General features: G+C 41.2%; 1 protein-coding gene across 4 annotated transcripts in view; it reads left to right on the plus strand.

The window, feature by feature from the left end:
- Positions 1-23,679, plus strand: part of MAP2K6 (mitogen-activated protein kinase kinase 6) — a 105,842-nt gene extending 82,163 nt beyond the window's left edge. For all 4 annotated transcript variants that reach the window (XM_081272705.1, XM_081272708.1, XM_081272706.1 and 1 more), the window contains exons 8-12: positions 797-924; positions 2,140-2,217; positions 3,733-3,872; positions 11,464-11,509; positions 15,975-23,679. In XM_081272705.1, coding sequence (XP_081128831.1) covers positions 797-924; positions 2,140-2,217; positions 3,733-3,872; positions 11,464-11,509; positions 15,975-16,052 — 470 coding nt within the window. In that variant the 3' untranslated portion in view covers positions 16,053-23,679. The remainder of the gene's footprint in view (positions 1-796; positions 925-2,139; positions 2,218-3,732; positions 3,873-11,463; positions 11,510-15,974) is intronic.
- Positions 23,680-27,823: the final 4,144 nt, after the last annotated feature.

Genomic DNA, 27,823 nt, shown 5'->3' on the forward strand with positions numbered 1-27,823 from the left:
AAATTTGTGTTGTCAGCCAGTTTAAGAGAAAAAATGATATAGGATAATTTTTAGAGCTTTTAGAATGACTTTTTTTCCTTCTTATTCTATGTCCTCTGTGAACAATGTCACAAAGGGAAAAAGGAGTTGATTGCTAATTTCATTACCCAGAGACAGCAGTGCTCATCTGCTGGGGTATGTGAGTGGGTGGGTTCCATTTAAATCTGTTTAGGAATGCCCCTTCTGTGACCTGCCCTGCGCTCTGATGTGCCTGGGTTTATTTTTTTTTTTTTATTTTTACTTTTCTTTGTCCTGGGAAATTGAACCCAGGGGTGTTTAACCACTGAGCCCCATCCCCAGCCCTTTTTTGTGTTTTATTCAGAGACAGGGTCTCACTGAGTTGCTTAGTGCCTCCCTGTTGCTGAGACTGGCTTTGAACTTGTGATCTTCCAGCCTCAGGCTGCTGAGCTGCTGGGATGAGAGGTGTGTGCCACGGCGCCTGGCTCAGTAATAATTTTTAAAGTGTTTGCCATGTTACTGGAAATGAAGATGATAAATAAATAGAGGAAAACAGTTCTCTCCACCTGGGGTTTTACAAACCTACAGGACACAGACAAAACATGCAGAATAAGAATCACGTTGAAAGCCACAAGCAGCATGTAGCTGTGAGTCAGGGGTGACATTTGTTTTTGAGTTGGGCAACTCAGGGAACAACGGAAGGTGAAGGACTAACGGGGATCTCAGGCCCTCTGGTGGCAGAGACGCAGATCTTCCGAGCAGGCTGGGATGATGGTGTGCCGGTTACTCTTGCTTTCAGACGTCAAGCCCTCTAACGTGCTGATTAATGCCCTGGGCCAAGTGAAGATGTGTGACTTCGGAATCAGCGGCTACCTGGTGGACTCTGTTGCTAAAACAATTGACGCCGGTTGCAAGCCATACATGGCCGTAAGTCTGGCGGCAGGGGTGGCATCTGAGAACTGAACAGCCTGCAAAATCAGGCTGGGGGAGTGGGAAATGGATGGCTGCAGGGGTAGGTTGAAATGTGCCTGAGATTCGAGAAGTAGTCTGCATCGTTTTGTTTTCTTAAATATTTCCTCTCTGAACTCCTTAGTCACTTGCTTCATATAATGTCTTTGTTCTTTTGGGCTCCAATAGCAAAATGCCACAAACTAGATAATATTGATAAAATCAGAGACAAGTTCTCAGAGTTTAGGGCACTAAGTCCAAAATCAGGGTGCTGGCAGATTCGGTCTCTGGTGAGGGCTTGCTTTTCTGATTCATAAATGGCACTTTCTGGCTGAGTCCTCACATGGTGGAAGGGGTGAGGGATCTCTCCAGAGCTTCTTGAATAAGTGTACTAACTCCTTTCATGGAGCCTGCACCTTGAGGACTTCATCACCAATTATTTGTGTCTCACAGGTGATTAGGTTTCAATGTGTGGATTTTGCAGGGGCAGGTACAGAAACATTCAGACCGTAGCATATACATTCCTTTTAAAAATCAGGTAAAAGGGATATATTATTTGAAAACACACGTAAGGAATACACACAGCCTGCACGGTTTCCTACCGTTGCAGGTGAGTGTCTCCTTGTTGGGTGAGGACAGATTAGTAAGTAGAACTTAAGTTATACCCATACAGCTGGGTTAGTCATGAGAGAACCTCACAGCTCTGAAGATTCATCACCATTAGCAGAGACATTGGGGCTCCATTTATGATATTTTGTTTGGAATTGAAAAGCTCCCTGTCCGTATTCAGCTAAAGGTTGCCAGGGTCTACTAGCACTGGACAGTCACAGCCTAGTGACTCTTGTGGATTCTTTTTAATCGGTTCTAGATGGTTGGCATTTTTAACAAGGATAATTTTAGATGGGCAGAGTAGCTTTATAATGCATGCCCCATTTTCTTAAGGCAAAATTAAAATTTGTTGTGAGGGTACTTTGATCCAGGACTGTCTCAAAGAAAGGACTAGCAGAATAAGGGAAACTCCACGGAGACATGGCTATTTGCTGTGGTGACCGAGTCTTTTGGGCCTGGGAGTCATGTTAAAGCTTAAAGCAACTCACTTGGCAGCTTCGACCATCCCTACTCTGAGTCTTAGTTGAGCTGTGAATGTTGTCTCCAAGGTCTTTCCAGTTTCTCAGTTGTCTGTCTTCTTTGCAGCCTGAAAGAATAAACCCAGAGCTCAACCAGAAGGGATACAGCGTGAAGTCTGACATTTGGAGTCTGGGCATCACCATGGTAGCGTATGACAATTGTCCTGGGCTGTGGAGGTTCTGAGCCTGCCACTGGAATGGGGTGCGCTTTGGAACTGAGAAGCAAAAGCCCTGCATGATGTTCTTGAGCATCCTTTTTTGACTGATGTGGCAGGTGGTTTTTGAGTGACAATTATTTGCAGTTTGGTGTACTGGGAATACTTAACTGGGTTTGGGCAAAATGATTTTTCTCTTTGTTCTGCCTCTTCCTAGTTGTATGCCCTTGAGTAACTGGTAGTCCCATGAACTGTCTTTCTGTCCTTATCTGTAAAGCAAGAGGGTCTGACTAGAGTCCTGGTACCTTCAGTCAAATGATTCTAGTCAAAGCAAGATGCTTACGCTACACAGAGTGCTAATGTGTGTGGGCCCTGCTTGGGCTGTTTCCCAGGTCATGGGCTGTAGGAGTCTTGGCTGTTGAGGTCAGTTGTGTCCTAAAGACATGTTAACAAACTGTAAAATGTGCTCAGGCACAGTCCTGCAGTTACGTGATCAGTGTCACATTAGTAACTGGGGATCATAAATTTTCAGTGTTATCACCAAGGCCTGGAATTATCCACTGTGGTCCTGGCTCCTTTCCAGGCACAGCAGCTGATTAAATCCTGTAAGTTATTTTACGTCCCTGCCCAGAAACCATGTGATCCTGTAACAGCAAAGTGGCCTTTACCCAAGTCCAAAAAAAGATCACTTACTGGGTCCTGGGTTACTTTTTTTTTTTTTTCCTCTCATTTTGCCAAGGGACCTGCAGGTGGCAGCAGAGTTACAGTTCTGCTCTAGAAAAATCCTTGTTTTCGTCAGCTTTTGGGTTGCTGTGACCAAAGACCTGACAAGAGCAACAACCTACGGGAGGAAAAGATTTTTTGTGGCTCACAGTTGCAGAGGTCTCAGTCCACAGGCCCGTCCCATACCTGTGAGCCCAAATATGAGGCAGAACATCATGGAGACAGGGTATGGAGGAGGAAGGTAGCTCGGGACATGGCAATCAGGAAGCAGAGAGAAAGCTCTGCTCACCAGGGACAAAGAATAAACCCAGTGACCCACCTCCTACAGCGACACCACAGCTGCCCACAGTTACCACCAGTGAATCCATGTCAGTGGAAGAATCCGTTGCTTAGGTCACAACTTTCATAATCTAACCCTGTCACCTCTGAATGCTCTTGCCTTGTCTAACACGTGACCTTTGAGATAAACCACAACAGTCCTAAAGTTTAATATTGTGGCTTATAATTGTTACAAAGTAGCCCGGTGGGTTTTGCTGAAGGACCGGTTTTAGGTAGGTTTCAGTGACTGTCTCTAGTAAGATAATATTTAAAAACCTCTAGCTCTAGGAATATGGTGTGTGTGTGTGTGGGGGGGGGAATTGCCAGAAAACAGCTTACTAATTTGTTTTTATCCCCAAATTATATATGAACTTCACCTTTGTATTTCCCTCTCACTCTCCTGGAGAGGAACACGGCTGATTCCCGGAGGCATCTCTATTTACACGGCTTCCTCTCCCTTGCAGATTGAACTGGCCATCCTCCGGTTTCCCTACGATTCCTGGGGGACCCCATTTCAGCAGCTCAAACAGGTGGTAGAGGAGCCGTCGCCACAGCTGCCCGCAGACAAGTTCTCCTCACAGTTTGTTGACTTTACCTCACAGTGGTAAGACAGCCCCGTCTCCCCGCTGCCAGGGCTGAGGAAGGTGGTGCGTTCTCATGACTTCCCTCCACTGGGATTGGTCCATTCTGCATACATTCATTCTGGAAGCATCTACGGAGTCTGCCCTCCATGCTTGAGAATAAGATGCCAACATCACAATCCTGGCCCTCCCTGAGCTCCACCAAGTCAAGTAGGGCAGTCTCATGAGTCAACTGTTGTAGTGCAGTATTACAGTAGGGCAGGTCCAGGGGTGGAGATATGCTTAGGGTATTCGGAGAAGTCAGAGGGAAGGCATCAGGACAGAGTTTTCTGGAGGAGATGAATCCTGAACTGAGCCCATGGGAGGTATTCTCCAAGTAGAAGGGGGAGTATGGGAGGGAAGGGATTCTAAAGAGAAGGAATATCACACACGATGTCCACAAGCAAGAAACTCCCTTATGGAAGCTGTGAGCAATTTGATGTTGTTTAGAGCATAAAGAGAAACGTGGTGAGAATTCCTGGAAGCCCAGGGATGGGGAACAGAGGCAGAGATCTCCTTGGAAGAGACAGTGGTGGTTCAAGGGTGTTGCTGTGCTACCTAGAAGTGTGCAGAATCTTGGCTTCTACAGAATGCTTGCTCACTGCAGAAGTACTCACCCAGGAGGGCGCAGCAGACGATGTTGGGGATCTGGGAATACAACCCAAAGAAAGCTGGATTCAAAGAAAGTTGTCTTAGAAAGAGGGCAAGAACCACATTAAGGTGGTCAAGTTTTGTTTTCCATGGAAATTGCCGGTGCCATCAAGGAAAGTAAGAAGGGGGATGGTATTCTCCAGACAATCCAGTGATTCCTATCTGCAGTCTGGCCAGAATGCCCAAGGTCACGTGATAATGACCCCTGCACAGAGGACTTCCAAGGTCAAGCACATAACAGAACCAAGTTAGTTTATCTGGGCATCCTGAGAAAGCGGCTGAGAATTGGGAAGAAGGAGAGAGTCAGAGCTGGTGGCAGTCGCAGCGGTGCCTCCTGGTGAGGAGCAGTTTCTGACCACTCCCTGCCATGGAGGGTCCTGGAGCTCTGTAGATTCCGAAGGGCACAGGGAAGTCGGAGCGACCTCTTCCTCACAGCATTATTCCTCGGCCTTCTTGCTCTTTGGAAGGAGCATTGTGAATACAGCTTTTATTGGGAAACATGATGACATGAGAAAGGCTCTTGTAGCTGGTGAAACTAAGGCCTGTTGGACTTTTTCTGGTCCCAGGCCACTCTCACACTGGGTGTTTTCCCTAGTGATTTATGAGGCTGGCCCACGGTGGTTTGGTTTGGTTTTGATTGGGCTGAATGGCCAGAGAGGGGCTGGAACTCTTGGATAAGACACGTTGGGTGTCTCTAAAATAAACATTCTCTGGGCTCTTGAGGTATGTCCCCTGTCTGCCTTCCTCACGTGAATGGGCTGGGTATATCTGCCAGTTGAAATGGGGGTCATGATTTTGCCTTCTGGATTCAAAGAACTTGATTTTTTTCATTGTTGTTTTCTTTTGCCTTATCCTCAAATGTTTAAATGTCACAGAGGAAAAGGGTGAGTCATCTTCGATATTGAGCCCAGTAGTTCCTAGGAGGAGTGGTGATGGGGAAGGTTCTCATCTAGGGAAATTTCTTCAAGCTTGTCTTCCTGTTCCTCTTCTCCCACCCCTCCCCCTTGGCCCAGGATTCTGGATACTTTGGGAAACTTTGGTAAGAAGGATGAGGCTGGTGTGAAAAGTTTGAGAAAGAGAGATTTCCACTGTGAATCACCCATTCAGTCCAGTGGTTCTCAACTCTGGCTTCTCATTTATACATCTCTAGCAAACATTCAAAGCACTGTCTCCAAAGCCTCACCATCACAGATTCCAATTTAATTGGTCTGGGGAAGGACCGATTTCAGTACTTTTCAATGTTCGTAAGTCATCCTAATGGACTTCGAATATACCTGCTGAGAATCCTGGGTTTATACGAAAGATTTATGGACCTGCTATCAATTGCTTCTCGTTCAGAATTACACCTCTCTGTAATTTTTTTTTTCCCCAGGGATGGGGATTGAACCCAGGGGTGCTCTACCACTGAACTACAACTCCAACACTTTTAATTAATTTTTTATTTTTGCTGAGGCTGGCTTGGCACCTGCGATCCTCCTGCCTTAGCTTCCTGAGTTGCTTGAATTAGAACTGCACCCCACCATGCCGGCCTGTAGTTTATTAAAAAATCATTCAATTAATTGATTTTTCTGTATCAAAATGCTTTTTTTCTCGAACTTAAAACCTCCTCCAAAGAAATAAGAATGAGATCATTAAAGCTTCTTACAGTATTTAAAAATGAATGCATTGAGAGAGGCCTGTTTTCTAACGTCAGTGTGTGCACACACATGCAGAAACTCCTGAGGCTTGTCCTGTTGCTCTTTCTATAGTGACTGCACTGTGTCTATGCTCCTGCTACGATGCCTGTGTGTTGTCCATCTGAGATCTCCCTATCTTTCTCTTTTTTTTGCATGTCTTGTTAATCCAATCATTTTTATTTTCTCTCTTTCTCTTTTTCCTCTCAATTTTAGTTCCAATTACCATAGTTTATTCATTCAAATGTTTCGAGTGGTAGACAAGTTCCTACTTACCTGGAAATTTTACTTTGGTTAATGCTGTGTCACTTCATTTACATTCAGGAAGTCAGCTTGTCTTGCTTATGGGGCTTATTAAAGTAGTAATAATAATAGAAACAAAATTCAAATCGCTCAGTTTAAAGTCACCAAAGTACAGATTTTTATTTTTTATTTTTCAAAGCATCAGTAGTATATCTCTGGGAGAAGCTGATACTTTGGAATATTAATTTTGTAAAATAATAGGTCATATTTGTTGATGCGGGGAATTGCAAAATAGCAGAGGAGCATTAATTATGAATTTTAGGAGCATGCTTACTTATCCTCACTTGGACTTTAGGAGAGTGTACCTTCTCCTATTTGTCAATAATTATTTTTCTTTTTGCCTGCCCTCAAGCATCAAGATATTTTCTTTGATTCCTCCTCAGGATGTACATCAAACTTTTTAAGGCCTCTGAGTTGAAAATTGCATGGATTTCCCCCCAGATCTTATCACTGGCTTGGGTATTTATGGAAGCAATTTTATTTTTTATGTATAGTAACATCTGGATCCATGCCTCATTCAGTAACAGCTTCAATGTTGCACCTGTTTTGCTATTGACAGTTTTAAAGTTGGTCTGGAGCAGAGTAGAAAGAACGAAGAGGTGACTGTTTCTGAAGAACACCTATTGCTTTTTTTTTTTTCCTTTGAATTTATAATTGACATTTTTAGAAAACGTAGATTGGGTTACTTGCAATTAAATATCAAACAAAGGAATATTTTACAGGTATTCCTGAAGAACACCCCTTCCTTGATGAAGAGCAGGACACAGCCTCTGAGCACCTTTTCCTTTATTGCCTCATCTTCCACTTTCCTCTTTATAAAGCTGTAATCTTTATAAATCACCCTTTTTCTGAGTGACTGCCATATTATATTTTTACAACATAATCAGGCTTTGGTCCTGTGAGTGATAAGGGAACTCCAGATTCGGGAAGTAACATTTTGAATCTCAAATTTCAAGATAAATATATCTCTCTGTATTTATTTCTTCATCCTTATTTGGGATAAGGGTACAAAAAAGGCTTGTTACTCAGAGCCTAAGGGATCTGTCAGAGCATTGATGACCTTTGGGGGCTTGCATTCCACCCAAGCATTTGAGGGCATCCCAGTGTGGCATCCAGGGACTCAACTTGGACCGGGATCTCAACCTGTGACCTCCACCCATCAGTACCGAGTGATGCTTGTCAGATAACAGCTAATCAGGTGCATGGGGTGAAGTGGCATCCACAGGTGTCTCTGGAGCCCAGAGGTCCAGGTGCTATAATGCTACTGCAATAACTTCAGAGAAACATCTTAAGGAATGAAAGGAAAGTGAAGGCATCATTGTTTATGAACTTGAAGAGAAGCAATGATTCCTTATAGACTCTTCCATTTTGTAATTATTTGGAAATTGGACTAGTGAATGAGACTTTCCATCCTTTTTCTCACACATGGTTTTACTGTAGAGTATTTTAAAAGTTTCTAAGGTAGACAGTGCTGACCAGATAGGCCTTGTTTGGGGGATTCATAATAAAGTCTAATAGAAAAGCCTTACAGTCCAATCCACAGAAAGGTTCACAAATGAGTTTATATAGTTAAAAAAAAAAAAAGGCATCTCAGCAGGTTTTTACTTTCCACCACAAACTCTTCCTACTGGTTCATAGAAGGAAATCTCTGAAAATCAACTGTAGCACTGTCCAACTCAGAATAACTAGTACGAAACAGAGACAATCAAATATAGTCTCCTACTTGTTCAGAAAGGACAGCAGAAAGAGGCAGTGGATATTTATTTAGCTTTTGACAAATGGATAGCTTGAGAGGCACAGTGTGTTTTTATTCTGTGGATGCGCCAAATAGCCCTTCTTGGAAACAATCGGTGGGAATTCAAATAGGCAGAAATCCTCTGGTCAGCACAATCTTCAAGCTAGCAATTCTCAAGACAGCACGAAGCTGGTTTTTAGTGTCAGCTACGGTCAGAGGCGTGTGTTGTGGCATTTGGAAGAGGAATTAGGGCAGTTAGCTAATTGTATGCTTGAAAATGACAAGCCACTTGAAAATTCAAAAGTCTGACTTTCATCCAAGAAGAAATTGGTGTAGCTTTGAACTCTGCAGTTGTTATTTTATACTGAATTTCAAGCACTTCCTATTAAACATGGAAAATTTGCTTTTTTCCTACCTAACCTTATCCTGGGTATTTGGCTATTCTTAGAGCATGTTTTGAAGTGTTCTCGATTTAAAAGATGGGGAGAAACTCAGAATGGGTTGCACCAGATACAGGAATTCAATAAACAGTGCTGCTCTGCTGTGTAAGTGTTTTCCTTGAGTACTCTGTTGTGGAGCTTGGGGTGAACTTTGACCTTTGCAATCAAGGGCCATAAGCCAAAATGTCACCTATTGGCCAGCAGGCTCTGAGGTTTCAGAAATCTTAAACACTTTATGATGGACCAACTTGGGGGCTTTTGCTACTTCTTTTTTCTTTTTTTTAATAATGAAGATTTTCAAAGAAGAAACTTTTCTGGGGACATTTTCCTCACCTGCTCTGAAAGTGAAGATAAGGCATCTAGAATCAAAATCACTTCTACTTAAAAAACGAGAAGCCGTCAATCCCTCTTACCTGTTGGGAAGGAAAAGTTCACTTCATTATCTACCAAATAATGAGCTCAAAAATCAGCAGACCCATGAAGATCCGTAGTTGATAAAAGAGGCCCCTGTTTTGACATTTGAGACACGGGCTCTTTCTCTTTGCTGGTCATTCCCTTGGTTCTGTTACTGACCATGAAAACCACTCATGGAAAAGTGGGCAGAGGTGCTCAGTGACAGTGTCTCAGATTCAGTGCAGAGTTAGGGTCTCCAGTGAGATTCCAGAATCAACCCCTTGAATACTATATATGGGTTTGATATTGTGTGTGCTTCTTGTTATCAATTTAGCAAGTTAAATTGTTGAGCCTATAGAGAAGAATTTCTGGGTTTTTATTTGCTTTGATGAACAGCTAGAAATTTAGGACTTGTACACATTAGACTTTTTTATTTTATTTTTTTAACTGGGGTCTATATGCAAGTGAGCAATACCCTGGGACCACATTGCTTCCGCTGGGTTTCTTTCTGGGTAAACTAGCTCTTGAACTTAGGAAAACTTTTGCTTCTGAGAGTAGCGGGTAGAAAAGGGTAGAAGGCAGGAGGTGGCAGTGAGTGACAAATGAATCAGATGGAGAAGATCCTTCCAGGTAAATTCATCTAAGAGGAGATGAGCAGTAGCAGCCAGGGAGATACCCTAGGATCTAAAGTCCAGTTTCACTTGTACTGTGACATTTTAGACAGAATAGTAGTGGGGGACTGCCCTGGGCATTATATCATGCTTAACAACATCCCTGGCCTTTACCTAGTAGATACCAGTGACCCTCTGCACCTAGCTGTGCAACCCAAAATGCCTCCAGATGTTGCCAAATGTCCTTTGGAGGGCAAAATCACCTTCCTTTGGGAACCATTAGCACTGACTCTCAGGATGCAGATGCAGGCAAAGCCATCAATGGGAGTTCCAAGGCTCATTCATTTCACTCAGGTACACATTCCCATTATCAGTCCGACTGTGACAATTGGTAATTCTATCTAATGCACTCTTGTTTTTATCCTCAGTTGAGATGAAACTTTCTCTCATAGGTTGTCTGGTCACTGAGGTCACTAGGTCCTAGGTCTGCCCTCAGTTCCAGATTGAAACTTCTCTCCTCACATCTACCTGTACCCTGTCTCAGGTCCCCTGGCTTCTACCCACAGCACTGCCTGGAATAAACTGGTAGGCTGCTTTTCAGTTGCTTTGGTTCAAAAGCTTCTCTACCCCACCCCCTCTCTATCTTTTTTCATTTCATTTTTTTTGAAACCCCACAGTTTCTCAGAGCATCTCAATGACTTCATCCTCTGTGGTTCTGTACCTGGCTCCCTCATTATGATGAGTTTGTGTGGCTGGATCAGAGCAGAGCTCATGTCACACATACCAGGTCTCATTGGCTCAAAGATGACACATTAGCGCAAACCCTAGCATTCTTATGATCAGTCACATTTCTGTTCCTTTCACTGCAGGCACAATTCCTTTCCATTCATGTATGATTGTGTGGGCCAGTGGGTGCAGGAGGATGTAGATGGACTTGCAAAACATTGTTTTCAAAATCATGATTCTCTCCATTCTATATCCTGGAATTCCAGCTCCAAATACGCCATTTCTCTTCTTCCTTTTTCTTTTCTTTCCATTTTAAGGCCAAGGGTTGGTAGAGGATGGGGTGGGTTGGAGATAGGGGTGATGGGTTATTCTCTTCATCCTGCAATTTTATCACTGTGGCCTCTGGTATCCAGGGTTATTTGAAAGCTGAACGATCAAAATGCACTTGACAGTATTCACAGTAGTGCACGACCACGAAGTATTTCTGAAAAGAATTGCTAAGTCACGGAGTGTGTTTTCCTTTTTATCAGTTAAGATGCATAAGCAAGTAGTTTTAGCCTAGAGACTTTATAGGTTTATTTCTTCTCTCTGAGGCAGGTTTGGCTAGGAATATATTGAAGCAAATTATAAACTCAAGGGAACTGGAAGCTGCAAGAACCAAGTTTCATTGAAGACAGTGAAGGGATAACAGATGCATCATAGGAAACACTTGCCGATTTCTTTGCCAGGGGAGGTGGGATTAAAAGCTTCCTTGAAGGAAAGTAGCTATTCATTTTGAAATAGAATGACTGCAGCTCAGAAGGGTTAGTCTCAATGTCACTGGTAAAGTGTCAAAAAATAAACACACACACACACAAACACACACACACATACTTGTCTTATTAAGGGTGATTTAAAGCATAATTTATCTTTGTAACAGAACCATCAACATAGGAGGTTCATATTTTCAATACATTTTTAAAGCTGGTTTGGTTCTAGAGTCTTAGTTTAGTGATAAATGGTTTCTACATTTTAATGTGATTAATTTCTTTTTTCCCTTTAAGCTTGAAGAAGAATTCCAAAGAGCGGCCTACGTATCCAGAGCTTATGGTGAGTGTCAGCCCTGTAAATATGCCCAAAGTTATAGCAAGGGAAGTAACTTCAACCTAAATTATGGTCAGATAACCACATTGGAAGAGACATGATTGATTCATGGGGACACTCGTGACAGGAATTGGACTCAAGAAAAAGTGAAGAACCTTTCATTCATCCTATGTCCTTTATAAACATAATAAAGCCTTTCCTCTAGTTGATTAACCTGTAATTATATAGACAAAGGGTGTCTGTGAAATTTATATTTTCAAATTTAAAACCTACCCATGGTCACAAAGTACTATATAAAATGAAGGAAAGCATGGCCTTCAGAGATTTCAATAATGAGAGGAAGAGGTGCTATGTGCCTACTCAAATTTTGATAATATATCCAGGATGAATTAGATGAAGTTCTTTTGGCTGGGTGGCTAAGGGAGGAAAGAATCACTGTTTTTTTTCTCCTCCTGTTTTTCATTTTGGTGAAAAGAAGTAGGAGACAGTATTATGAATTGGATTCTACGATCTGGCATTCACAAGTTGTCATTTGCTCTACAGTGAAAAGAGGGATGAAATTCAAAGCTCAGCCTGGTTTAGAATTGTTTCTCTTCCCTGGTGGTAGCTGCCACTCTAGGAATTACCAGAGGGTCTTTGGTACAGATGGCAAGGATCTAAACTTGGCAATGCTCTAAGTATCTTTTGAATGTGGGAGGAACACATTAGGTGAAGGGAATATCACACAATTCAGACTATGTATGAATTGGTGTTAACTCCTTCCTAGACTTTACCTTAAGCAGGGGAAGGAAGAGTTAGGTTCACGTGCAATTTCAATAAAGAGAAGAGCACACGCTGACATCCCTTTTTACCGGAGCACGGTGTGATGTGGCAGGCATGGGATGCTTCCTCCCATCCTGTCCCACCCACACCTGTCAAAGCCAGCCCAGGGACATCACAGAATGTGGACATTCCTGGCATCTCTTACCAAATGGTGTGCTGAGGGGGCTGAGATATTTCCTGACTTGGAAATGTCAAGTCAGAAGGTGCTCCGGGGACTCTGGTTGAGAGGGTGTGTGCTCAACAGGGCCACCCATGTGGATTTTCAATTCTTGTGGATAGGCTTGGGTTTAAGTCTGGACCATTTTCCTAATGGATGAACTTGGGCCTCCATGGTCCCCTTTAAAGGACAGTGCCCTGTGCTTGACACTCGGTAGCTTTCTTAACTGAGACCCACAATTGAGGAAGAAGAGAAGATGAGAAAACAGCATTCTATATGCTTGGGTTAAATATTTCCTCCCTGACTATGTTTCTAACAGCCAGAGGCCTTTCCAGTCCTGGCTACTCTTTTGTGGTAGTGTGACACCTAAGCCCTTTTAAAATTAATTTCACACAAAGTTCAATAAATATAGAACGATTCCTGTAGGATCTTATGGAATCTGTAATCCTATTTTAAAACCTCCTTGTTTTATAACTAATTTTGGATAAAAGAAGAACTTTCAATATAATTCTCTTTAAAATGTAGGACATTTTTTTTTTCTTCCAGACAACCTATTATAAGAAAGTTCATTAGAACACATTAGAAAAAATTCAGGCTTAGTGTACATTGGCAGGGAATGTTGACTTCTACCTTTCCAGTATATTCTAACACTGTGGTATGTTTTGGCATACATATCAACGTTGTAAGATCATGTGGGCTCCCCCCCCCCCGCCCCCGCCCCTTTCTCCTTATAGCATTAGTCTTTGTGGTCCTGGAAATGAACTTGCCTCTTAAGACCATAACTATTGCCTGCTTTCCTGTGGAATTGAGGTTTTTAAATGGAAAATCTGAGTCCAGACTCCCTGACTTCAGTATTGGGAAACACGTGCTGGGAGGCTATTGTTTAAGATTTTTAGGAGTTTGTGAGGAGGTGGGAGAGAAAGAAAAAATCATTTTTTCAGATGAAGGACAGTGTAATTAAGGCTTAACCCAGACATGGACCACTTAATGGAAATCCCAAATGACTTTCTCCCTGACTCAGATTGAGGGCTATCTGTGCTTTAAAATCATCTTCTCTGCTTGTTCTCCCAAACTTCAGCTGGGGGCCATGACTCTACAGGAATTGTTCTTCAAGTGTCAGCATTAGCCAGCTAGATAGTATTTTAGATTCTGGGGGAGCTACAGCTGCTATTATGACTCTGGAAATCTGCTGTTATAACCTGAAAACAGCCATATTCAATATATGGGGGGGGGGAAGGGGTGTGTGTGGTTGTGCTCTGATAAAACTTTATTTAAAAAACAGGAAGTGGGCTAGAGGTGGTCGTGGGCTGTCCTTTCCTAACCCTCTCCTAGATGATAACCACCATAAATGATAACCAGATCATTCAAGTGATTGTCCCGTGGGGTCATTATGTTCTCCAAATATCTTAAAAGTACTAGAGTAGTAAACAAGGATGCCTGGACCACAGAAAACATCATCATTTTTTTAATAGTAATTTTTTTAAAAAAAATTTTTTAGTTGTAGGTGGACACAATACTTTTATTTTTATTTATTTATATGTGGTGCTGAGGATTGAACCCAGTGCCTCACACGTACTAGGCATGAGCTCTACAGCTGAGCCACAACCCCAGTCCCAGAAACCATCATCTCGACAGCTGAGATGTGCATAGGCTCTGGAGACCTATTAGAGATATAGCTTGCCCCTTTGCTCCTGATGGTGTGTCCATGGACGGCCTTGCTGACCTCTGGCTCTCACACCCATTTCCAAGCCTGGGAATAAACATGCCTGAACATTTGTTTTCAAGACTGCAGGCTGGCTTGTTTAATTCATTCACACATTCAGGCTACAGCCACTGAGCTAATAGCAGCAGGACAGAGGTGAGGTGGGGGGGCTGACTGGCATTAGAAGTGATCACCAAGACAATCTGAGGTTTGGTGTGTCCTGTTTTGATAGTAAAAAGGCTTTTAAGTACATTAAACATCTCCGAATGTTAAGAGAATGTGGGAAAGCTAAAAAGCATGATGTGAAGACACTTGGTAAGTGCGCCGTGTTAAGTGGGTTAGGAATGGAAAGTGGTACTGCTGCTTGGTAGTTGAGGGAGGCCAGGATGAGAACCTTGCCTCTGGACTCTCATTGAATATTCTGGTGTCAGGCTCAGAGCCGGTATCCAGCCTGTATTCTCTAGCTAAAGCAGGAAACCTCCTTTCCATTTTCTGAGTCACAGTCCTTGCAGGACAACCTGCTTTTTTTTTTTTTTTTTTTTTTTTTGCGTTTTCTTTGTTCCTTCCCCATTGCGTTGTTCCCTAAACTCCCACGGGTGGGCATTCAGTTCCCCACAGAGCTGACTCATCCAGCCCTCTACTGTCAGGCTTAAAGAATTAGAATTAGAAAGCCAACAGCACGGCAACATGATGGCTGTAAATGAAGTCTCCAAGTCAGGGAAAAAGAGTGAGTCACCCAAATGTCTGTATGCTAAGTGCTCACATTTAGTCCTGACCAGCCATGGCAAATACTACTACCAGACAGTTGGGGATGTAGGGGTGGTGGTGGGGGACTAGGCACTGGCTACCAGAGGGAATTCCCCCTTTGAGTTGGTTTGATTGGGTCTGTCTCTACGAGGAGTCCTGGTGTATCTCTAATATGAGGTGGACGGTACCCCCAAGACAGCCAGCCAGTTCAGGAGGATTGTTGTTCTGCCATGGAGAAAATGGGTTGGTGTTCTGAATTGTTTCTGAATATGTGGCCTCTTGCTGTCCCTCACCTTTTCCCGCAGCAAAGTGCAGGACTTCATTTTGTTTTTTACAGTCTGCTTAGTCTGAGCTGCATGCATACAGACCATGCTTCCCTTTCCCATCTTTAATCTCCAAGTTGAATTTACTCGGCACATACCTGTAGTTGGTAGTTTATTTCCCAGATGGATCAACTCTTGGTCAAGAGGAGACGTAAGTCTAACTCTTGGCTGTAGGTATGGCTTAGAAAATGGCTTTGACTTTGTCCGTCCTGACTAGCCCTCCAAAGTCAAGGGCTGGGATGCTTCCTTGCACAGTCATGGATCAGCAGAGTTGGTGTCTTAATTCTACTACCCATTTCCTGAGACATGAAAATACCTGAATCTATGGAGTTTCCAATTATTTTATAGCTCTATCGGTCTAAAATGACTTTTTAGGGGACCAAGTTGTAAGTCAGAGTGTTAGATAGATGGTCATTGCCAATCTTTGTATTTGACTATAGATGGGATTTGTATAGCATATTTAATATTTTTTTTAAAGAAAGCAATAGATTCTTGGTGGTGGAAACCTAGAGATATCAAAGTGGGAGGAGTGGAAGTAAAGGTATCTTTAAGGTATTTGCATCCCTAGATGTGTACTTATTTTGGAAAGGGTAGGAGGGATCTCCCTTCCCCCTGATAGGGATACATAACTCATTTATTAAACAAACTTGTTCATTTGCTTATCTCATGTATTATCAGTGACAAATATTAATCCATGCTTTTTTTTCTTTCCTTTCTCAGCAACATCAATTTTTCACCCTACATGAATCCAAAGCAACAGATGTGGCATCTTTTGTGAAATTGATTCTTGGAGACTAGAGAGCATTGGACTTAAATTGGTTGACCCTACTGTGGATTGGTGGGTTTATGGGATGAAGCAAGTTCACTACAGTGCCAAGAGAAAGTCATCTTTGAGATAATTTTGCCCTGCCTCTCTGAGGGTTTTCTCTCTCTCTTTTCTCTTCTTTTTCCCCTCCTAAGGGGGCCTTGGAATCTATAGTATAGAATGAACTCTCTAGATGGATGAAATATGATAAAGGCTTAGGACTTAAAAAGGTGATTAAATATTTAATGATGTGTCATATGAGTCCTTAAGCTTCTCAGATTTCTCTTGTTCTTTATGGAATGAATGCATTGGCCCTGGTAAAAAGGTGCTACAGGTAGTGATGAAACTGTAAGTAGATTTGTAGTTTGTCCCATTTATTATTTTAATATTTATGTTTAAGCGCTTGGTTGGAAAGATCCCACTTTACACAAGAAGACAAGGTTGGGTTGGCAATATTTATAGGGCTTTTATTTTTTAAGTTCGATCATGTCTATGGTCCAGAAGAAATTATTTAATATGCATCTTTAAGAATATTATAAAAATCTCAAAAAAAAAAAAAAGGAGCTCTTCCTGTGAAATGTCTCTTCCTCTCTCCCAGACTTCAACTCCATCTTGGGTGATGACCATGTGTTTTAAGTGAGGTGTTGAGGTATCCTATTTCTGCTCTTTTTCCAAATTTGTAAAACATAAAAAATCACTTTTATCACAGCTCAAAGAAACAAGTTTGGTTCTCTTGACATTTGTGGTATAGTATTCAGTGGAAAGTGATTTGTGATGTGATTTTATATCTACCTGTCTATCCATCTGTGTGTGTGTGTGTGTGTGTGTGTGTGTGTGTGTGTGTGTTTGTGTGTGCGCACTTGGTAAATCAAGTTCCACCAAGGGGCCTCTGTGAACATCTGTATTCTGTAGGGAGGTCATTTGTTGGTCATGAGGAGAGATTGCACACCACAGAGAGAATCGCGGTGCCTTCTTCTGCTTCTGGTCCTCTTGCCGTGGAGACGCCCCAAGGATGATCTTTGTAATCAATTTGCTTTTTTCCATTTGTTTGTTTTCCTGTTCAATGAAGAAGCCTTATTATGAGTGGAAGGGCTACAGTTGTAGAGAATTAAAGGCCGTCAGTTGTTCCACGATACAATGAACATGATACAATGAAGGCTGAATCAGTTCCTAGGAATAGACTGTTCCATTTCCACACCTTGTTCCTAAGCAGCCGGCAATTTAGCAAGCCCCACCCCGAATTCCAAGCAGGTTGGCTTAGCAAAAAAAAAAAAAAAAAAGAATTATTTGCCATGGCTAAAGACACCACAGGGGTCTGATATGGGGCTCTTGATTCCTCAAGGACCAAGGAGTGAAATGATTGATGGAGAAAATATAGACCTTACACTAGTAACTAGGACCCAATTCTTTTGGACATTGTGTTTATATAAAATGACTCTTGGAATACAAAGACAAAGGATGTTGATTAAAAAAAAAAGAAGAAGAAGAAGAAGAAAGGAAGGAATGAAGGAAGGAAACTATGCTTTCTTTCCTTGTCTCAAGTTCTCTGATCTGGAGAGGATTGCTCCTTCAAATCCTCCTTCCCATTTCAGATTTTTGAAGTGCAATAGTATATTATCTGTTTGTATTGTTCCGTCTTGTTCTTGACCTCTTGCTCATGGAAGTTGCTCAGAGTGAGTAGGACACTTTCATTCCTTCCTCATATTCTCTTCTGAGACATGTCTGTTTGATTCAACATTGGCTTTATCTGCTTCAAAGCTACCTCTGCCTTCATTTTTTTTTTATTTTTTCCTAGCCAGAAAAGGCGCATTATCCTTGTAATTAGAGCCATTCAGTTTCCCACCCACCTTTCTAAAGCTGGAAGTTCCTCTTCTTTGAGACTGAGAGAAAAGTTGCAACTTTATTCCTGCTCTATTTACCCATTTTATGAAAACAGAAAGTACTAGGAAAGTCATCTAGGGTCACTCAATTATAGCTTTCTTTCTTTTCTTCTTCTTTTTTTTTATGGGTGGTAATATTGTAGATTAAACCCAGGGATATTTTACTGTAGAGACACATCCCCACTCCTTTTTCTTTTTTCTTTTAAGACAGGGTCTTGCTAAGTTGCTGAGGCGGGTCTCAATCTTGCAATCCTCCTGCCTCAGCCTCCCTGGTTGTTGGAATTACAGGCATTATGCCACCACGCCTGGCTTTGTTTTAGCTTTTGGTAAAATGTAGAAAGCAAATCATCTCCCTGGCCTGCGTCAGGTTACGCCTGCCTGTTTGTCTCCTTTGAATCATTCTTAACAACAACAACAAAATGTTTCTCATTTGTATGTCTCTCTAATCTGTGGGCCCAGGGCCAGAACTGCCAAAACAGTCATAGTTGATAGAGAAGTTGGTCTGTGGTTGTCAACCCTGGTACACTTTGGAATTCTGGAGGAGCTTGTGCATACTGTCAATGCTAAAGCCCCACAGCCACCAGAGACCTAGATTTAATTGGTCCCATGGTGAGGCCTGGGAATTGGGAGGTTTCTCAAGCCCTTGTGTGATTCTGAAGTGCAGCAGGGTTGGGAACATTGGACTAGTAGTACCTTTTAGGGAGATAACTGACTTCTTTAGGGAGATAATCACCTTCTCTTTAAGGTTTGCAGAGAATTACAAGCGATTATAAAGAGGAAAAAAAGCTGCTGTTTCCTTTCCTGTCCTCCCCCGTTGGAATATCCTTGTCACCACCAGGAAGCCATGTTCCTGGGATATTGCTTTGAAAATTGAAATACCTTTTCCCCAGAAAAGCAGTATTCTACGTGGTGGTGATTAGGTATCTCATGTACTAAGGAACAATGTCTCGATAGCCCTAGGAGTCTAAATTTTAAAGCCTGGTTTTATTTTTCAAGAACCACGTGTAAATCCTTAACAACCAACTTAAAACAACGACAACAACAACAAGATACATAAGCTGTGTCTGTCAGGAGTTTCTTGTATATACAAGCAGATATGTATATAGAGAGGAAAAAGATATCTATATTCAGGAATGAGACTCAGATTATTTAATTGTCTGCCACCACAGGCCATCTCATTATCAGCCCTGTATGTATCTATCAATGCATTGCAGAATCAGTATAGCTGTACACCAGGGGTCATGCTCATTTTTACAGAGGTATTCGATTTGGTATCATATAATTGTCTGTGTATGCATTTTCTTGGTATTTGTGAACATACCCGTCTGTATCCCTCTCTCTGCATGTGTTGTTGATTTAAAAGATGTGCCAAAAACCTAATGTGAATGATTTTTAAGACAATTACTATATGTGTGTATCTATTAATGAGTGTTGCTCTTCAGAGAAGCTACCTTGAGAGACTATATATATATATATGTATATATATATATATATGTATATATATATATACATATATATATATATACATATATATATATATATTTATATAAATACTTTTACTAAAATATTTTTGTAATTATCTTCCCAAAATTTATTTCCTCCTCTCTATCATTACTTTAGAATTACTGCTTTTTTTTTCCCCAAAAAAATACTAGGTTGTCTCCAGTTTGACTCACCTGCCTGGTTTATCTGATTTAGCACCAAGTGGTGTTTGGCAATTTCTAGAAATTAAATCTGCTCTCAGAGCTGAAGTTTTTAACATCACCATCGTCTAATAGGCTTAGAAGAGAATTTCAAATGAAAAATTTGCCCCATCCTTCCCAAAAGTTATGCCTGTTTTTAAGCAAAAACAACCTTTTGTAATAAGTTTAGGTCTCCCCTTAGTGGCTACTTTGATGGAGGAGGAAAAAACTCACATAGATGTATATATTGACAAAATATCAAGACAGTCACTGACTTTATACATGGTGTCCACCTATTAGCCATGATTGAAGGCCTTGACCCGAAGGAATAATCCATTATTTTAAAGATTGTATGTGATTACACTGAGAAGCTCAGAACCAACTGGTTACCCAGTAGCTTTTGTCTCAGTGAAGCCATCTGAAATGGAAATGAGTATATGTGGGTCCAGCTCAGAATTGGTTGTATATTTCAGTTCTTGTGTGTCCTCCAAGCCTAAAGAAAAGCTCATATGTTCCAGGGGCTCCCAGACTTTCTGTTTGTGATGCCATTATTCGACTTAGTAATTGTTTCAATGGTGTCCTTTCCCCAAATACTTAACAGTTCAGTGTAGGAAGTAATTATGTTCCAACAGTTTAACAGTTGTAATTTACTCTGTGTCCTGCAGATGTCGCTCTGCTTCCTTCAAAATTTATACAAAATTTATACAACATCTTAGCGTGTTTGCAGTGGGCCGCACAGTGTCTCAGTCAACAGTCTGGGGACCAGAGATCTATGCTCTGCTGATGTTTGCTCTGTCTCCACTTAGTTACCTTCAAAGTCTAGTTCTTGTTCACTCTGGTCTCCATATTATTTTGCTCTTTGTTTTGTTATTATTTTTTTGCCTGTCTCTGGCTAATTCACTTTTTAATGAGATTTGCCCCCCCCTTTGGCTATAATTCATCAGTTCTGCATTGTCAGATGTCATAATCCACAAAATAAAATAAATATTGATAAGCACCAGCATGAGAGAAGGCTAGTACAAGACAGGATCTCTGAATTTTCTAAATGAAGTTGATTTAATGTTTGGAATTTAATCAGAGAGGGACTAATTAGTTTTGTAATTATCTTTGTTGAGCAAGGGACTTCATTATCTCTGCTTAGAGGAAGTTTTCTGTTTCTCTCCAAAGTGTCTAACACAAAGCATCTTTGGCCTGAAAATACAATGAATAACTAGTTCCTAATTTCCCACTCAAATGTTCTTTTGCTATGTAATTCCCTCTGGCCTAAAAGTAAGATTCCTATATTCATAAAATGCTTTGTAGCTGGTATTCAGATCAAGTAAAATGAGTTAAACCTTTGTGCATGGATTTGGACTTCTTAAAATCTATGATGACTTCAAGGAATCTTCTACTTTTTTTTAAAAAATTAACAAGTAAAAAAGGAACTCAAGTAAATGTCACCTTATAATGTTTATTTGTTTTTAAATGGAAGGTATAGTTTTCAGTTAGACCCCTGAGAGAAAACCTACATATTCAGATGGAAAAATGCCTGATTAAAATCTCAGAAGAGAAAGCCACCAAACTTGATGGATAAAAAAAAAAAAAAGAGAGAGATATTTTATTCTAGAAGTTACACATTCCTCTTTCTTAGGGGTCTGTGTGTGTTTCAGCCTTGTTCAATGTACTGACAGCTAAAGATCCTCTTTGATTTTTCTTTAGTTTTCCTTGGAGTATTCTGGATTCCTTTGGGAATTTTTTTAAAGCTAAGACATTTTCCCTAGGAAAATGCACATCATACGTGAAACACATAATTTTGCAAACATTTCTTTGTTGGGGACAGTTCCCATAGGATCAATAGCTTTGTTCTTTATAATGTGACTGTGACATCTAAGAACAGATTGCCAATCTTTCTGGGAAGGGCCAGACAGTATGTATTTTTGTATTTCATATGGTCTTTGTTGCAACTACTTGGCTCTGCCGCTACAGTGTGAAATTGTCCAGAAACAATACATAAATGAACATGGCTATGTTCCAATAAAACTTTATTTATAGAACCAAGCAATGGGCCAGATTTGGCCCACCCATGATGGTTTGTCAACACCTGTCTTAGGCCATCAAACACAAAGTTCTAATTGATTACACAAGATAGAATTTTTCTACTTAGTGAATATTTAGCTCAGCTGTTGCCAAAGGCAGATTAGGAAGATGGACATAGGAAAATTAATTCATAAATAAAAGTTGTCTGTTAGTTGCCTTATGCAAGTATTAATTGTTCTAGAAGCCATTGGAACAGTTTTCTACAGGTTAAACTGAGTGCTTAAACTTTCCATTTCTATGCAATCACAACATAACTGACTTCAATTTGGATATGAAAGGCACATTCTCTTAGGTGTTAACTGTACCCTTGGTTCTTAGCTTCTTCATATTTTCTTTCGCTGTGCTACAAATCACATGCAAAAAGAATCATGAATCCTAATCATTTTTGAACTGTAGTGGGATTTGGGAATGTGGTAGACTGAACTTCACTCAGAAGTAGGAGACAGATATAGTTCTTAACATCTTTCAATTCATCCACCTCATCTGTAAGGTTGTTTTGGGGTCAAAATACTTATGGTCAGGGGGCCTCAGAGATGCAGGTTCTCCGTGTGATGACAGACTCCTGTCCAGCCAGCCCTTGTATAGTCCATCCCCTATGGACTGGGGGTGGGGTGGGGTGGCGGTACTCTTCTTTTTAAATCATCAGCAATTTTCTGTTTCAAGGGCCTGTTCAAAATACTTCTTTCTGATGTGATGTTTGCTGGGTTTTCAGCCCTGGTTGAACTTCTGGGCCCCAAAGCCCATGGTGACAGCTCTGGTTCCCCACAGGCCGAGAACAGCTGGATAGTGGGTCTCAGTGTTCAGGTCTTGGATCCTCTGAGCTATACAGAGTGCTGGCAGATGATGTCAGCCATTGACCTGAGCTTTCTTCTTTCTTCTTTCTCCTGGATCAAAACAGAACACATCTTAAAGCTTTAGTCTCTTTATTATTATTATTTTCCTTCTTCATCATCAGGTAAACATAAATAACATTAGGAGACTCCTTAAAAAGGCATTGGACTAGATGATTTACCTTGAAAAAGGATTTCTCTTCACCCAAGGAAACACAACCTGAATCCCAGAGTCCTCAGTGAAATTATCCTCCCAGGGGAAGCTCATTGCCACCAAATCCACCACTCACTACTTGTTTCTGGTGACGACAAAAAAGAGGTGTCCTTTTTCTGAGGTTAGAAGTCACTATTCGCAGCTTTGCCAATGTCCTTAAACCATTGCAGGTTTTCCAATTGAATCCTTGGAAATCAAGACTTTAGTTTGGGTTCATCTTTTCAGTTCTTGGCCCCCCAATTCCTCTGAAAGCCTCTTTTTCTTAAGTTAAAAGGACTTTAGTCTAAGCAGAAATATAAAGAAAGGTCAAGGAATTTTTGTTTTGAAGAAGCCGGTATCACCTTGTAACACAAACATGTTAATAGAGTTTTAAAGTATTCAGCCTAATTCCTTGGGACTTTCGGTATCTTGTCATTTGAACTTGGTTCCTGCACCCTTTGTTTTGAGGAGTTTACAGTTAGAATTTGAGATGTGGACAGGTTTTTATCACTGTGGGCCGTTCATTCCGACATGCTCTGGGTTTACTCCACTTTATACGTTAGTGCTCCTGAGGTCAGGGTCTCTTTCCAGCAACGAGGCTTTTATGGTTGGAGATTGAATTCAGGGAAAGTGAGGACAAGGGTGGGAACTTACCTGTGTCTTGATGTCGGAAACAGAGCTTCCTCAGTGATCCCCAGTGTGGGTGGCTTAGACCAGGCCAGCAGCCGTCTTCTGTCCTCTTTCATGGGCTTTCCTTGGCTTTCGACCTGGGAGGGTCATAGGTGACCTGGGCTGACTTAACATTTCTGTGCAAAGGAACTCATCTGGTCATTTTCATAGACCAATCATTAAAACCAACAGTTGTGCACCTGTCTGTCTAAATGAAATCTATTGTTCCCAGTTTTTGAAAACATAAAGAATACCTAGGAGAACTAGTAAAATCCTAAAAAAAAAAAAAATCTCATTTGAAACCAGAGTCTTTAGAATAAGAACTTCTGTTTGGTCTTTTCAGCAGAGTAGCTGATTTGTTCTCTTAAGTAATAGTCTGTTGTGGTCAGAAATGAATAATTAGCATCACTTGCTCATTACCAACATTTTCATTGGAATCACCAATATATTTCAGCAAAGCAAATCAGACCACTGTTTTAGGTGATTGTCACTGGACTTGAGAGTTCAAGGCTGAATAGGAATGTGAAGTCATGTTTAGGGGCTGGGAGAAAAGATTAATGCAAACAGTGCTGTTCAATTAGGAAGCCCTTGGAAGAGCAAGCTGACAGACAGGTGTGTCTTTGAATTTACTTGCAGTATTACAACATGGTAGACATCATCTCTTATGGAAAAACTCATCAAGAAGGTCAACCTGTATTATTACTTTTTTTCTTAAAAAATACTGAACTATATAAATATTCCAAGAGTGACCTTTATTGAAATGTCAGGAATTTTGTTTGTTTGTTTGTTTCTCTAGTGTTGTTGATTCTAAAATTTTGCCATTCTACACTAATGGCATCTACCCCAAAAGCCAACAGAGGCATGATCCGATGGCTGAGGACAAGAAGCCTGATGTTGAAAGTACTTTAAGAGCATATGGCACACCCATCGTCGGCTGCTTTCAGAGTAGAGAAATGTGAATACAAAATCTGAGCCCATAACCTTCAGTTCAGATGACTGATCTTTGAGGAAGGGTGGATGCCAAGAAAGGTTCTCAGAAGAGGATGCTTTCTTTCTTTCTTTCTTTTTTCCCCCACAAGGCAGATCGTTGGGAATGTTCTTAGAAATACACTACAGGTGTCTGCCAGGAGAACGAGAGTAACTGTGAAGTCCAGTTCTCAAGGCTGATTTGGATTTTCAGAAGCAGCAACTTGGGGAGAAGTAGTTGTTTTATTTTGTTCTCTTCTGATGTCACCTTGTCTGTCCTATCCTGTGTTCAGTACTTCTGAAGGCAGTGGTTTCAGGCCATGTTCAGTGGTGCCCTTGGAGGAACCTTTAGGGGAGAGGTGGTGGTAAAGTTCAACTGGGCCCATCAGAGTGTACATCAACCTCCAATTGGAGCTTTTGGCCACCAGTATTGGTCCCTTTAACTGGAAGCCTCCATGATTACTAAAGCCTTGGGAAGGAAATGACCACTTGAGGACCCTGCACATCCCCAAGCCTGTAAAATCTTATAGTTGACCATGTCTGCAAGACCCCCCCCCTTCCAACCCCCCTCTTTTTTTCTTTCTCTATTGAGTATGCTGACAGGGCTAGGGAGGTATGGCAGCAAGAAGAGAGGACCGTTCATTTTAATTTTTAAACAGAAATTATTTCAGAGTAAATGCACAAAATCAATACCAAGCCATAGGGATCCTGAAATAGGTTATTTTCCTAAAGTAGTTGAGAACACCCTGATCCTCATTTACTCTCCCACTGATGGGGAGTGGTGTGACTGGACTCTTGATGGACAGTATAATTTTTAAATTTCCAGGTTTGCAGAGTCAGGGGTTAAAATTTGTGTGCATTGGCCTATAGGAAAACTAAAGCGCTTGGGTCAATTGTGATACAGCCTGGGCTCCTGAGATGGGAGCTAACAGAGCACCTCATGCTTGCTATTACAGAGGTGCTGTGTGTGGTTAAGGTTGCAGAAACTCTTTGGCCAACAGAGATGGGAAACTTCAGCCGTGTATGTGTCAGGAAGGGGGCACAAGGGAATATTTAGACACCGACTGAATCTTTAGGTGCCTTCTACATACACACAAAGGTTGGTGGTAAATTCTGGCCCTAATATGTTTGCCACTAAAGGAAATTTCACAGCTTGGGTTTCACAGAGCTATTTTTGTAACAATAGGTACATCATAAAGTTGTATTTGAGCAACAATCTGAAGCATTCTGGGCAATTTTCTGTGTACAACCTATGTGAGAAGGATTGATTGAGAAAATTTGGACAATTTATCTCTTGTATTACCCCTGTTTCTGATTTATTTCTTTGTCTCAAATTTATTTTCTGAATGGAGTGATTTTTCTATATGAATTGAAATGTCATTTTAATAGATTATTTTTAGAGGAAAAATATTTTCTTTGCGCAACGAACTTACACAGTAAGAACGTGTTTCCTACTCTGCAGAATCATCAAATTGGGTCATTTTAAAGCTGACCAGAGGTGTTAGAGATGTAGTTTTGAATTCTTTATTTAAATACAGGAAAAGTTTTTTTTATATATTTTGTGAAAATAGATGGTAGACAGAGCTTCTCTATGGATTTGAACTTTACAAGAATTTTAATAAAATAGGTGGACTTCCCAGCTTCCTCTGTGCTTCCGTTTTCTAGATGAAAATGCTGCTTCTGTTTATTGATCTAGTCTCTGCGAGAAAAGAAAAATCAACACCTTTTCTTACAGTCTGTGGATTTTATCATAGACAATTGTATTTGTATGTATGATCAATTGTTCTCCTATGTTGCACCTGAATTTTGTTTTTAAGCCATGTTTATTGTAAAGAAAGCTGGTTGGGCCAGTGCAAGCATGTCTGATGCTAGAAGGAAGTAATTCCACATGCTAGTTAAGAGCCCCCTACCTCTTCTTGCTACCTGAATGATTCTGAAAGCAGATCAGAGAAGTTGTGCACACCTGTACTTTGTAACTCACACCTTTAGCACTTCATCTTAGTGTCTCTGGAGAGTTTGAAGTTGAAGAATGAACAGTGATTTCCCTGGACTCTCTCCATCTTTGCTGCCCTGTGCAGCATGCTGCTGAGCTTTCCCGGTTGGAATCATCTCTTCTCTGTGGGTCGAGGTGTCTTTTCTTTATGAATGAGGTGGGCTGAGCTGTAGAGTATGGAATTCATTAGAAGCTTCTCTACAGGGAGGACCTCTGAAGCATGTGGGTGGAATGTTTCCATGCCTCTAAGGTGAATGTTAAATTTAAATTCTGGCTCTGGGAACTTTTTTTGCTTATGAGCTAGAGAAGTGAAGAAGAAACTGGGGTTGGGGGTTGTGGACTTCGTGTTTTCCTATACGGAAACAGGTGGGGCAGACTTCCTCAGGTGAGAACCTCGCTCATCATCGTGTGGGGGAAGGGAAGTGATGAATGTCAGATGGTAACTTCCATACGCCCCAGCTTTGTACTGAAAACATACCTGTTTTACAGGACGGTATAGCTTTTTGAGCTTTGCCTGTTGACTGTGGGGGCCCCAGATATTCTCATGTTAGCCTGACTTTCCTGTTATCTAGGTTGTGAGCATTTTCCTCACTTTGGAACTATGGCTTATCATGATGGGGATGCTGTCTCAAAATCCTGAACCAAGGAGATAGCCCATGCACAGGGCTTGGAGTAGACACAACATTGGTGTTGATGTAGCTTATGTATTAATAAGAGTTCCCAGAAACAGACGGGATTGTGGGAAAATGTGGCTCTAAAGAAATCTTGTTAGTTTATAACATTTGGAACAGCTGCTTTCCTGGGTTGCTATTCTTTAGAAAAAAAAAATCGTCTTTTCATGCAGATGGTACTGATGGTATCCATAACAGTATGGATTGACATCTAACAGTCAATAAGCGAGGAATTATAATTTTTGCCTTACAAGTATATAGGCCATTCTGTGATGAAATTTCCTATTGTAAAAAAAGCATAATTTTATCTTTCCCGTCTCCTTTTCCATCTAAGAACCCATTAAAGGAAGAGTAAGCTTCTGATGAACTTTGAAATATTTCTTTGAACCTGTGTTTTTGACCAAGGAAATGACCGAGATGCCAAACCAAGTGGCTTGTCACGTGGTTCCTAAGGGCTCCCCCTGCATCTTTCCTCTCACCACCCCAAAAAGGAAAATGAAATTGGGAGACTAAGTCAAACTTGAACTCCTCTGTTGATGAGGAGCCTTCACTTTGATTTCCTATCTCAGGACATTCTTCAGTTTCAAACTGCTGCTGGGGAGGAAGGACCAGCTGCCAACCTTGTAACTGGTCTCCAGATGTTTGTGCGTGTGTATGTAAAACTTCACACCGTGTGTGTTGTGTTCAATGTCGTGTCAATCTATGAACTGACTCAAGCAACCGTTTAAGGATAGCAATGACAGTGATAATGACAAAAAAAAAAAAAATCACCCAACCAACTCTCTCTGTCAAAGCGTTGGCTGT

This window comes from Spermophilus citellus (genome assembly GCF_964194105.1).
Source record: "Spermophilus citellus genome assembly, chromosome: 17".
Lineage (NCBI taxonomy): Eukaryota > Metazoa > Chordata > Mammalia > Rodentia > Sciuridae > Spermophilus > Spermophilus citellus.